This window comes from Engraulis encrasicolus, chromosome 18, assembly GCF_034702125.1.
Source record: "Engraulis encrasicolus isolate BLACKSEA-1 chromosome 18, IST_EnEncr_1.0, whole genome shotgun sequence".
Taxonomy (NCBI): Eukaryota; Metazoa; Chordata; class Actinopteri; order Clupeiformes; family Engraulidae; genus Engraulis; species Engraulis encrasicolus.
Window position 1 is genome coordinate 1,674,774 of NC_085874.1, and position 14,260 is coordinate 1,689,033.

General features: G+C 43.5%; 1 protein-coding gene across 1 annotated transcript in view; it reads right to left on the bottom strand.

The window, feature by feature from the left end:
* Positions 1-14,260, bottom strand: part of cdk19 (cyclin dependent kinase 19) — a 78,277-nt gene that overhangs the window by 9,265 nt on the left and 54,752 nt on the right. The window contains exons 5-11 of the mRNA XM_063222758.1: positions 11,316-11,373; positions 7,784-7,915; positions 6,209-6,352; positions 3,929-3,998; positions 3,143-3,215; positions 2,617-2,714; positions 579-657 (exon numbers count right to left, since the gene is read on the bottom strand). Coding sequence (XP_063078828.1) covers positions 579-657; positions 2,617-2,714; positions 3,143-3,215; positions 3,929-3,998; positions 6,209-6,352; positions 7,784-7,915; positions 11,316-11,373 — 654 coding nt within the window. The remainder of the gene's footprint in view (positions 1-578; positions 658-2,616; positions 2,715-3,142; positions 3,216-3,928; positions 3,999-6,208; positions 6,353-7,783; positions 7,916-11,315; positions 11,374-14,260) is intronic.

Here is a 14,260-nt window from a genome sequence, read left to right on the forward strand (position 1 = left end):
CCTCGTCCACTATTTCAGCCTGCACTACAGTACAGTGTACGAGAGGATTAGTCTACTTTGTGTCATTGCCAGGTCTCTCTCTCTCTCTCTCTCTCTCTCTCTCTCTCTCTCTCTCTCTCTCTCTTTCTTCCTCGCTCTCTTAGCCCCTCTCTCTTTCACCCAACGACTGTTGTCAATCAACCAGGGGGCCCCGTTTCTACATACAGTGTTACGGTTTTACTTACTCTTACAGAGTTGGATACACTCCCTTTCTTGTTCCCCCTGAGATAGATTAGAAGCAATAGATTCCGAGAGGCCACGCTACTAGCTGTCGACCTACGAGGGTCTTATTGGGCCAGGAACGGGCCACTCGCCTTTCTGACAACAAAGGAGGCCTCCGATTATAAATACATTGTAAATGTAAATTTACAGAACGCAATTTGTTACACTCTTGCTTTACTCTGTACTCACTGCACTGCGGTAAAGCTCAGGTAGAGAGGGCTGAGGGCAGCCAGTGATTTCCATTCTCCTGGTTTTCTGTGTCATTTATTTTCTTTCTAATGCCAAATGTATGAAAACGTCAATGTCAATGTTAATACCTTTTCCGCCTTCTCTTCTGGTTCGTCCTCATTCAGGAACTCCCTCTTGGGGTAAGGTATTTGACATCCGGCAAACACACTGCAAGTGACAAGAGAATAGGCAACCCTTAAGAATCACAGTCCTGTAGCTTCATAATGCACTCCGTACCTCCAGTGGCACACTGTCATAGTCATTGAAAAGGTCACTACTACAACACTATTACATAACACAGGGCCTGTGGTAATGTACTACGACTTGGTCATTGTCATTCTGGTAACAGCAAATTTATAATGCCATGTCTTAGTGGGTTAAAAATGGCTTCATTAACACTTCACTAACAATTATTAATGGACTACTTATAAACAAATCATTTACACGTTTGTAAATGAGTAAGAACCATCTTATGGCTGCACAGCAGAATCGGCTCCTCCACGATGAGCTTGATTTTGTGTCTGACTGCCTGACACTTCTATATCTAGTGAATCCATTGCTTTTGCTCTTTGGAGGACAAACTTCCACAACTGTAGTAGAATTACTTTATTATTTACAAAGTGTTTATAAAGCTTTTTTTAGACTTGTTCTAAAGTGTTACCAAAGAATCAGGTAATACAGGACAATGCCATATTGGGGAGAGCCAGCACCATACTGAGAGCCAACTGTTGCTGTTACTCTGCTTCACCCACACATTGCAACACACAGTAGCAGGTAGTGTTACCGTAAGTAGGGGAGCTAAAGTCAAGAGGATTTCCTCCTGACTCCCCGTGATATGGGCTAAGAAGAGGAAGTATCCAGGGCACACATGGTAAGCAGGGCACGGGCAGAGAGAAAGAGAGAACTGGAAAGAGGAGAGAGAGAGAGAGAGAGAGAGAGAGAGAGAGAGAGAGGGAGAGAGGAAGAGAGAGAAATGGTACCAGACACAGATAAAGCGAGTGGGAAAAAGAGAGAGAGAAGTATGAGAGTGAGTGTATGAAAGTGAGAAAAGAATTGCAGAGAGGGAGGGAGAGAATGACAGAGGACCAGAGAGAGAAAGAAAGAGAGAGAGGGAGAGAGAGAGAAATGGTGCCAGACACAGATCAAGCCAGCGTACTGCAAACCACCACATTTCCTCCCTCTGTTGGGATGCACTCAATTGAAGTGACCCCGTTAGAGCTCAGCCAATCAATAGCCTCCATTGTTAGCCACACACAAAGATGGCTCCTGGAAAAAAAAAAACATGACCAGGTTTGCTGACTAGAGTGGAGTGAGTCAGGGGGGTAAGTGTGCTGGTTTGTAAGGGGAATATGTATTTCACTGGGTCTGTGCAGGCTTTTCTTTTGGGCAGGTGGCAAAGTGGGCCTTTGAAACATTACGTGGAGTGCAACATGCTGTTCTCGCATAGTGCACTATGCATGCAGTGATCCAATGCAGGGGTTCCCAAACTTTACCATGGCAAGGCCCCCCATACCGGTAGATTACAACCAAGGCCCCCCTTACATGGGCCATGCCACAATATTCTTTTCTCTGTATCCCCTTTCACAACCATAGTCTACAGGTATGTCTGGGGAAGAAAGGAATCACCGGAGCATCTTCCACATCAGATGTGGAAAATAACTTGTTTTATTGGGCATTGACTCTGAAGAAGACGTGTGGACGTCAAAACGTTAGTCTTGGCACTTGCCCAATAAAACAAGTTATTTTCCACATCTGAAGATGCTCCGGTGATTCCTTTCTTCCCCTGCATTTACCAAGTCCTTTCCCGAGACGCACCAGATTGTGAAGTGCAGGAGCGCGGAGGATATCTCTCTGCTACGTGATTCTACAGGTATGTCTGTTAGTCAGTGCCCCACTGAGATATATAAAATAATAACGATAATAGAGATGTTCAGAGATGCAATAGATTACTATAATGCAGTTCCTAACTGATGGGAATAATGTTGTGCTTATTTTGGTGTACATTAGTTATTTAGTTTGTTCAAATATTTATTTTGTTTTGCTATACTTTTCTGGAGGTCCCCGGCCCCCATTTTGAAAACCACTGATCCAATGTAGATTTCGGTCATGGGCTACGGTAGGGCTTACTCTGAGGTGGGCAGAGGGTCCTCCAGGAAGTATGGATCCTGCAGTGCCTGCTCCGAAGTAATCCGTTTGGTGGGGTCCATCGTCAACAGTTTCTGAAGCTAAGATTTGTGGGGGGGAAAAAACGAAACACATTTGTCACAAGATGGGTCTGGTTGGAGTTCATGAGTAGGCACCAATAAAAAATATCAACAAGGAAACGTCAACTGAAACCCTCAGCTATAACAAGTTTGCAAGAACAAAGAGCCCTACTGTGAGAAGGTTAAACAGCGAGCCATTATGGGGTATTTCTTGGTTTTAAGGTTGGCCTTGGCTCAACGGCAATTACCAACTGTGCCTCCCCACTGCCAACAAAAAGCACTCGGGGCAAAGATGCCAGGCTAAATCTGATCCTGTGAGTGCAGAGGGATTTGGCTTGCAGAAGCTGGCATTTACATCTCTCATCGCCGCTCCATATTTGGTGTCCATAGACTTTTAGCAGAACTGGCAAAAAGGGACCAATTAAGGAAAAGTAAAAAAAAGGACGTACCAAGAGAAAAACCTTGCTGTCTGGTTTCACTTTATGCTTCTCCATGTATTTGATGAGGCTGCTGTTTGCGTACCTGTGAATGCAACGAAGGAATTAAGAAAAACAAAAAGAAACCAATCCATGAGAACCTCATCAGACTGTTTCTCCTTACATTCTTCATGTGAGAAGAACAGCATGACTGATTTGAGATCTAAGATGGAAATGTTTTTCGTAGATGTTGAAGGAAGCTTAAAAGACAAAGTCAAAACAAGTCAAAGTCAAGAAGACAAAACATTCCAGTAAACAAAACCTCTCTCATGATCTGATAACCCTGGAAATGATGGAATATATCAGTGATGCTTATATATTGTAGGAATTTAAAGAGGGGTACAAGATAGGAGACAAACAGTAGTACATTAAGGTAAATTGAGACACTTTTTTCTGCATATACATGTAACTGAATGGAAAAAAGTGAACCAATTTACCTGAATTCACCCTTTGTTTAGTAGTAGTAGTAGTAGTAGTAGTAGTAGTAGTAGTAGTAGTAGTAGTAGTAGTAGTAATAATAATAATAATAATAATAATACTAATAATAATTATCATTATTATACATGTGCTTTGTATAGTGCTTTTCTAGATAATCAAAGATGCTTTACAGACCATATAACATAAAACAAAACAAAAACAAAAACAGTTGAACAGTTCCCTCATTATGCTGTGATGACTAAAAGAATTTCTGCAGAAGGGCAAATGGCTAGCTGTCCGACGGTGCTTTCATCATGGACGTCAGTCCAGGTGTGAACTCACGTTGTTCTCCTGAAGTCTTTCTGTAGCGTTGGGTATTCTGGCATCTTCCTTATGTCCTCCCAATCTTTATCTGTGGGATTCATAGCATACCACAAATACTGTTCAACAACAATGAACACATCAACAAAGAAACAGTTCAGCAATTTCACTGAGTGATTGAAACAATCTATGACTCATAGCACGCATTTAGTTGAGGGACTCCTCACTCTGAAAACTATCATTGCACGCATTTAACAAAAATTTGGTTCAATGATAACAAATAACTAAAATATAAATCAGTCTGATGCATCCTTTGAGGAAATAATCCATGGCTATGTCTCAAATGACGCACACAGTGCACTGAGGTCTTTAGTGCATAGTGTCGTGGAAAATTTTGAGCACTATGCACTGTGCCCTCACTGGAAGTGACGGCTGAGCATGGCATTAGCTCACCAAAATATAAGTTGGCTACTGTTTACAATGCACAGCGTCTGGTGCTTGTATTTCCATGTCCTTCACCCCAAAGGACAACAATCACACATAAAATTCTTTGGTTGGCATGAAAAGGTTGATGTCCTATCAACATTACTTACAGAATTAGGAGACTGCTGACCAAACTCTTCTACTGAACTGAATGCCACATTTCCTCCGTGTCATTGTCAACATGGCCGCCGTTTAGTGCATGCAGTGTCCATCATTCAAGCACTGCATTTTTCCGCCATTGTTAGGGGATCATCCTGGCACTTTCAGTGCACTGGCTCAACTGAAATTTTCAGCGAGAGCGCCCTAGGCACTGAAAAACAGTGCCCGAAGTGCACAAGTGCGGCATTTGAGACACGGCCTATGATTCAGTATCCTCTTTAGCGTTTCCGTTTAAGAGATAGACAGTTGCCACGATTGCATCCTTGCTTTTGAAAGCCTTGGCAATGCATTGGCAAGCCTTGTCAAATCATTTTCAGACTGAGTGTTATCACATATCATCACATTTTCCTTGAGTGAAAATAAGCTTGTAAAGGCTGTGTCAATCCATATCAGTGAGGCACTAACACATTTGTTTTATGATACTACTGTTTTAGTACTACACTGCAAAACATTTTAAGCCAGTTAAACCAAAGATTTGTTTTATTCTCAACGTAAAAAAGTAAGTTCCCCTGCTGCCTTAACTTTGTAAGTTAACTGAACTCAAGACTTAACTCAACTCAAGGCTTTCTGAAGTTGAGTTAACTTATAAACTTAAGGCAGCAGGGCAACTTAATGTTTTATGTTTAAGTGACTGCAATGTTTTACAGTGTACGTCTGTGTGTGGACAATCTGGATGGAAACATAACGCAGGGTGCCTTGAGATTAACATTTTCTTTGGTGAGGTTATCATGTATTATACAAGATTGCAAGGTTTCAGCTTTATCTATTACTTATTTTAAGCATGAGTTCAGTGGAAAATTGTAAACACTTATGGAACAAAAGACGCTTCTTACTAGGACTTAGAATTCAGAATTCTACAACCGACAATATGCCATAAACGAGTCATGCAGGTTTGGCCTCTTTTGTAACAAGGGTGTGGTGAACGTGGAGAAGGATTAAAACAGCTTTAGAGGGGCAAAAAAGGAACTTCAGACCACGCCTTCACATTGAGTACAAAATGTTTGCTGCAGCAGTTATGCTTAGTGTCTGACAAATTCAGTTAAACTATGATGTTTCAATTGAGAGTATACCTCAAAACAACACATGGCACATTTCTTTGATGCATTCCCAAAACCTCTACATGCCAACATAACTTCTCTACCCCACTCTGGTTTCACACAGGGGGCTTTCTATATCAACATTATGTCTTAAATGTGTATCGTTTCTACAGCTACTCTAATACAAAGTATTCAAAATGATTATGTCTACGAGCACACGTTAGATTTAGCCTACCGCACTTTTTATCTAGGGCATTACTGGTCCCATTAGGCTTTTATGATGTGTCAGTCCTCTTTTTGATCACACCCGGTCCTCTAGAGCTCTCCTCAAGTGCTTACACCTAGTCACAAGTGAAACTTGTAAGGACTAAGGCTGCATCAATAAAGGTCTCTTCACTTCCTAGGGGTCGGGGTGTACACTGGACTGTTCACATATGCACAGAAAATGCTCAGTCACCAGGCGTAAAAAAAACATTAGTCTCAATGGGGAAATTCTGGCCAAATAAAGGATAAATAAACTTATAAATAAAAAGAAATAATAAAGGTTGATTATAGGCTTTCCCCCCGCACAAAAACGCTATTGTTTTCTATTTCTATGGCGAAGTTTTATGAGAGGAGGGACCTGCGGGAAAGCCCATGACGCTGAATATCCTGTCCAGCTGGTCGTGGTGGAAGGGGTTGCTGGTCTTGATGTCCTCCTGGCGGCAGTGGAAGATGGGCTCTGATGTCAGGAGCTCAGCGAAGATGCAGCCAATCGCCCAAATGTCTGACGACAAAACAAAACATTTATTTTCTTGGCTGTAATCAACAATGTACAACACAGCACAATATTTAGCATTTCATTATTGTTCTTACATGTTAAGTCTTTTCAAAAACAATGTTAGGTTTTATGTGTTTTAAGGACTTTTATTGTTGTCTTTGTTTGTTTGTGTGTGTGTGTGTGTGTGTGTGTGTGTGTGTGTGTGTGTGTGTGTGTGTGTGTGTGTGTGTGTGTGTGTGTGCGTGCGTGTGTGCGTGTGTGTGCGCGCGCACTAAAGGCTAAAATGGGTTAATAAGGAATGAAAGGAAAGTCAATGTTATTGTGCCATACAACAATAGACCCAGAACCAGAGAAGATATCAAACATTTTGGTGGTGCACTGAGCATGTGGGTTTGGAAGGACAGACTACATTCCAGACTGACCTCATGCTGTAAGCAGGGACGGATTGTGACTATATGGGCCCCTGGGCCAGACAACAAGAAAGGCCCCCCTTCCATGGATGTTGGCAGTTTACAAAATGATGCAGAGTTTCAGGACAGATGTTAGAGACCCGAGGTTGTTGGGGGTTCAGGGGTACCAGTATGAAAATGTGGGCTACCGGAAGAAAATGTTGAAATACAGTTGTTAAAAAAGTGTGACTTCAACACAATATGACAAAGGAAATAAAAAGGCTTGGCCTTAAGGGGCCCCTGGACTTGGGCCTGGTAGGCCCATGTAGTAATGCATCCTTGGCTGTAGGTGTTCACTGTAGACATTGTGAAGTGTCCTCCCCGTCACTTCTGCTGCTGACACTCTTGGCACATGCTGCAAATGTCAACAGCAGGAGCAAACAGTGTGTGTGAGCAAAGTCCACTCAGCTACTCAGAAACATATCTTTTACGGTTTTATTTATCTCGGTAAGTGCTCCAACGGCAGGGTGGTAAAGACACAGATCTATTTTCTGAACAGAAGAGGGCAGATCAACTGCCAGCCAAGACCTGCATGAGGAGCCAAAAAGGTGTCAGAGAGTTTTGATGACAAATGTTTAGAGAAGACAGTAACGGCAGAATAAACTTCCAATTGTGGCCGCACTAAAAGGCTCCCTGTGCCCTGTGCTTGAAGTATAAACATACAGTAGACCTGCCTCGCTGTGCCCCATTATGTGAGAAAACGGTCCTGATATGTCACCAAGAATTACATAACATTTTATTTAGTCTGTTTTTGACAGCAGCAGTGCAGGCAGCCCATTTATATTTTGAAACATAAACATCAACATTTTGCCCTTTCTCACTCCCACCCTAGTCCCTACTGCTACCCAGTGTGGACCAGATTATGAAACAGATTATTATACAGACATTCTATGATCAGTGGCTCCTGCACTGACACCACAGAGAGCCATCACCATCATAAACAAGTCAGTGTGTGTACTGCATGAACCCATGTGTCCCTGGGGCGCACCAATTGCTTTGGTGTAATGCCTTGCTCCCAGGAGCAGCTCGGGGGCCCGGTACCAGAATGTCACCACAACTGGGTCGAGGTCAGCCAGCGGTTTGAGAGGGGAGTTGAAGAGCCTGGCGAAGCCCATGTCAGCTGGAGAGAGAGAGAGAGAGAGAGAGAGAGATAGAGAGAAAACATGATCACACACACACACACACACACACACACACACACACACACACACACACACACACACACACACACACACACACACACACACACACACACACACACACACACACACACACACACACACACACACACACACACACACACACACACACAGTGAGTGAGAGAGAGACACGACCCACAATCACATGCATAAATATTGCACAACAAACCATGACATTTGTCTACACAGAGCAGGCCATTATGGTCATGGCGGCAGGGAGGAAAAATACAGGGGCCGCACAAACGCTTCAAAAACAGGCTAAGCGGCTTTGGCTCCGTATTTCAATACCATAGCAAAGTAGAGTAGAGTAGAGCAGAGAGAGAGAGGAAGAGAGAGAGAGAGAGAGGGGGGGGGGGGGTGGCGCGTGTAGGGTTTCATGCGAGCGGGGTTCTCAGCTCGGAATAATTAGGCCACACCAAGTCATTCACAACAGGTTTGGAATCCCAACGGACCAGACCATGTTTCTCAGGAGAGATGTGCAGAATGCCTTGCACACTGATATTTGAGATTCAGGATATGTTCATTTGCCATGCACAACGCTGTACAGTACTCCACTTGGCACATGTGGACCGCCTCGCTCTAAGGCTGCCAAAGAAAGGGCCCTTTGAAAGAAAAGACTGGTATTACTAATTGCTTTTTCTAATTGATAAACATTTGAAAAATAAATGAACTGCCAGTCAGAGAGTAGAGGACATCCTCTGGTAAACCGTGCAGGGATTTAGAAAAGCTATAGAACCATTGTCCATTCCTTCATTTAGATTGTGCCTACTCTGTCTGGATATTTGAAACGAGAGACCAACAGAATGTGACGTCACACTGAAATAACTTGTTGCATCGCTGGTACATCCAGCTTAAGTTTGACTTGGTTTGATATTGAAGCTATAAATCACAGTTATATCTGAGCAGTGAAACTAACCGTCAGAACAGCGAGCTGAGCTATGAGATGACCAGCAACTCTGGTAGCTGGTACTGTTGGTTCAGCTGGTGGCTGAGTTAAGTAAAGGTGCGTGTACGCCAAGAGCGACCTACACAACAGGAGCGAGGGAAGTCATTATGTCTCTATGGTGGGTCGGCAAATAAAGGGACCAAAGTGAATTCGCTGGGAGCAAAGCGACCTGGGCGATCAGAGCGAACATCAGTGATTAACGTCAAACTAATATTGAGCTATGACACGGTTCAGCGAAAAACAATATTGGAATATTCATATCTCTGAATGTCCCAGGCTGACAAGCCAGAGCCATTATGTGATTAGCTAAATCAAACATGTCAATGTCACGTCCAGAGGGAATAAAGCCATTTCAAGGCAAAACTTCAACAAACTCGGCTACTGAGGTAACTTGAGCCGTTTCTGGTGTGCACCCAGCTTAAGCCCATTTCCCAAAAGACTGGAGTGTTCCATGAACAACCCCCAGGACAGATCATCTCATCTCATCTCTCCACATCACTCCCATTCACTCTCACTGGGGAGGGGAGGCATGCATGTGGGGGGTGGGTTGGGGTAAAAATAGAGCCCCACGTTACAGAGAGACGGGTGACATCATCCCAGAATAGCCCTCTGTGTTATGCAATGAATGGAGAGATGGAAAGATGGAGGGGTGAGTGAGTGGAGGTGGGCTACCCCACCCCCCCCTCTCTCTCTGTCTCTCTCTCCGCCTCTCTCTCTCTCTCTCTCTCTCCCTCTCCCTCTCTCTCTCTGTCTCTCTCTCCGTCTCTCTCTCTCTCTCTCTCTCTCCCTCTCTCTCTCTCCCTCTCCCTCTCTCCCTCTCTCTCCGTCTCTCTCTCTCTCTCTCTCTCTCTCTCTCTCTCTCTCTCTCTCTCTCTCGGCTACAGGACCTCCCAAGTCCCCCTAATGAAGAATGAAACGGCCAGGGCAGACCCAACCAGGCACGCCGGGACTTCAAGAAGTTTGCTGCCCACAAGGACCTTGTAGCGAACAACTCCATAACAACTGCTGTAGCGTAGTAAACAAAAAGTCAACAAAAAGTTCATCACACTTGCAACCCTTATCTTGGTTTATTTCATATAACTGGCCACACAAACACCTTTATTTTTTCTGTTAAAAGCAGGTGTACCAAATAGCATTACTTGGACTGTGTGTGTGTGTGTGTGTGTGTGTGTGTGTGTGTGTGTGTGTGTGTGTGTGTGTGTGTGTGTGTGTGTGTGTGTGTGTGTGTGTGTGTGTGTGTGTGTGTGTGTGTGTGTGTGTGTGTGTGTGTGTGTGTCTGTGTGTGTCTGTGTGTGTGTGTGTGTGTCTGTGTGTGTCTGTGTGTGTGTGTGCGTGCGCAAGTGCACACTGGGATGTAAGACAACTTTCCATAACACAAATACTCCAGGCTACAGACAACTTTGTTTTTAAATTCAGTCTGCTAATTCTGAGTTGACCAGAGTTGCCAGAGCGCCTATTAACATGATCCAACCTCTCACAAGGTCATCTTACAGGCCTGTGTCATTAAGCGCTGAATACCACCCGTATGGCAGCACCTATCACTAGGCTACAATGGCCTATGTTTAGGCATGACTATTGATATCCAATGTCAGCATCATATAAAAGGACAAATGAAAGAGTTAGGCTCATGCTAATAAAAGGATGGGGAGTAGGGGGCATCCCAGTTCAGGCAGGACCTGTCAAACATAACACAACAAAGCGAACATGAGAGTCTGTTCTTTGCCACTTGATGGTAATAGTGAACATTCTATGCATGTGTTCTTGTTAATAGAATGATAGACTTGATGGCAATCTACTCTACATCTGAGAGTAGGTGCATATGGCAGGCATACTGTACACATAGTAATACTTTCGTAAAAAAGTGGTCCCACTCAGCACTCCAATAAACCATTTATTTCAATACAACATTTCTTTTCTTGATGAAAGACCCTATCTACAGCTTCATGAAAACATTGCATCTTTTGTGCTATTTTGACGATTTGTCATTTTCTGCGAATAAAAGCACTGAATCACAATATTTTCCTTCGATACTCAAAGGAAATACTGTCAGCAGTTTATAGAATGAAACAACAATGTTCATTTTACTCAAACACATGCCTGTGAGGAGTAAAATCAGAAAAAATGATAATTTCTAAGTGGTCTCTCAATTTTTCTGTGTTTGTACATATCCCTGCTAATTCCAAGTGGGTAAAGGCTCAGTATTCAAGCTATTTGCTGGGCATTTAGGGATTCACAGTTGGCGGTACTGGAGAACACCAAGGTCTTACAAGTCTTTCTATTCCATAGCTGACTGACCTGAATACGTCTCAGCAGCCGGCTTAAAATAAGTGGGACTGGTGTTGGTATTGGTGTGGTATTGGTGGGTGTTTCCTTACCGATTTTGACCCGACCTCTCTCTGGCCCTTCTCCCATAACCAGGATATTAGCCGGTTTCTGGAGTGAGGAGAGAGAGACACACACACACACACACACACGCACACACACACACACACACACACACACACACACACACACACGCACACGCACACGCACACGCACACACACGCACACGCACACGCACACACACACACACAAACACAGGAAAAAGAGAAAAGTTTGGTCATTCTAATGTCTCATTTCTGTGCTGAGTGCTGATCATTGACAGCAGAATAATCCACCTAATTGAGCAAATGGTTTAATCTTAAATCTGAAAAAACAAACAAACAAACAAACAAAAAAACCCGAACTGATTCAAGGGAGGTAGAGAAAGATTTAGGTGAGCTGTGATGCATGCAGCCCTCATACATACAGTACTGTAATATAACAGCCCCTGTTATAAATGGCATGCTACCAGAATGTCATAGGTGCCATCAGGTGCTGGAAGTCTGGAAATGTCATTGTTGGGTTTTACTCAAGCATCCAACATGACCTGACAACAATCTGAAACAGCAGCTTGGAGCAGATGACTTGTGGGTGGAGCATAGCCTGGCTATCAAGTTCTTGATGTCTTGGCTGTAATAACAACCACTCTCTGCCAGTCATAATAATCCCCATTCTCTCTCCAGTGATTCCCGCAGGAAATTGCTTTGTCAAGGTGGCGAGTCCTCGGGCACATGGTGGTGCGTGGAGGGGGGTGTGGTCAGTGTCACTGTGGCGGGAGGTTTACAGGGTGGGGATGATAGATGTATAGATAGATCGAAAGAAAATTCTGGTATGCACATACTAACCAGGAAATGTCCACTGGTTGGTTAACAGGACATCTCAAGAACGTATTTGCGTGCAACTTAAGTGCATTCTTGACATTTACCCGTCACATTTTACTTGTTTGGCTGCATTATAATGCATATTGACAAGGAAAAAGATAAGATAAAAGGTGCACTCGTGAACAACAGCGTAAATCACCTGTTCCAACTGCTGCCCTCAGGCAGAAAGTACAGGACCATACCTACCAGAAGGTACAGGTCCTTACAGGCCAGGGATGGAAATAAGCACCCGTCCACCTTCCAATGACAGGTGAATTTGGCCTTTGGCAGGTAAAATATGTCAACCCACCCGTCACCTTGACGGGGGATTTTTTTCTACAGGCACCCGGTTTAATGCTGAATTATACATAGCATCCAACATCAAAGGTTTAGGCAAATTGGTAATGAAGAGTTATTGGCATCACAATAACTGCATTTATGACCTCTGAAACAAAAGTGTTGATCAGAAAATTATCTTACTTGGCATTACAATGTTTGGAACGGTTGAATATGAACAGGTAAAAATGGTGACCGGTGAAAATTGTGAGTGACTAGTAGATTTTAGAATGGGCTGAGGAAGGGCTGAGGAAGGGTTGTGCACGTTTTAATATAAACAGCACCTGAATTACAGGTAACTTTGAATTGATCTTACTTAGGCTTAGGGGGATCTTACTTAGGCTACTACGCAGTGTTGTTGCTCCATACACACTTTTGTTGCGGACAATGACAATAAAACTCTTGAAACCTAAATCTTGAAACTTGAAACTTGAAAGACCAAATGTGGATTAAGCAATTACCGATTTAAAACACTGAAAGGCTTAACTCTTTGGCCTGTGGACAGAATCAGAATCAGAATCATCATACTATTTATGGAGAAACCAGGACAGGAGGAGCATCTGTTCCTTGAACAGCCTGGGCAGCTGTGGCCCAGTGGTTAAGGAGATGGACTTTAGATCAGAGGGTTGCAGGTTCAAATCCCACCCCACACTGCTCCAGGTACTGTCACCAATACCCTGAACTTAAAATAACTTCAAGTCGCTTTGGATAAAAGCATCAGCTAAGTGTAATGTAATCTAGTAACTACTACTACTAACTTTCCTACATGTTGCTGATAGTGGTGCCACATTTCCCGCTTTTACCTGATTGTCCCGTTTTTAATGGTCTGTCCAGGGGAACAAATATAGTTTCCCTGGACACTGAAAGAAGAGTGCATTGCTTACAAGGAAAGGGGCCGTCAAAAGCTTTTTGGCAAACAGAGCTGGCATCTCTACTTGCTAAATATATCAACTCAAGTGACTTTGGATTAAACTGTCTTTAGTGTAATAAATTGTTTTAAAAAAATAAAAATAAAATGCAGTTTGGGCTTGGTGTGATACCTCAGTGGAGCAAAACTTTCAGATGATAAGATAAACTTTCACATCATATGATAAACTTTCACATCATATGATACACTTTCACATGATATGATAGAGAAAAACTTTGAAAGTGTTCATACCACATTATTCGAATATAGAAACACAGAAAAGCCATGTTCATGCTGTTCATGTTCATGTTGAATGAGGGAACAAGAATGAAAGGACAGGAGGAGGAGAGAACAATTTGGAAGTGAATGGGGCCCGTCTTCTGACAAGTACCTACGCCTTATTTTCTCCTCCCTCTCTCCCGTCTCTCTCTCTCTCTCTCTCTGAGCTGAGAAGTGATGGAGCATCTGTTTTCATCTTGTCACCTCCTGTTCACAACCCTCCCCCTCCACACACACACACACACACACACACACACACACACACACACACACACACACACACACACACACACACACACACACACACACACACACACACACACACACACACACACACACACACACACACACACACACACACCTCTTGTTGCTGTGTGCAAGCCCAACACATCATCTTCACAGGCCTGCTGCTGCCTGCTCCAGCAACTGGAGGGAAAAAAAGGAAAACACACCAGTGTGTTGCTATGGGAACACAGGCTAATAACGTGCTCTATTATTCAAAGCCACCCTAGAAGATGCTGCTGCAGACAAACAGGAGGGTGGGGGGCAGGAGTGGTGGCGCTGGGCAAAGCGTCAG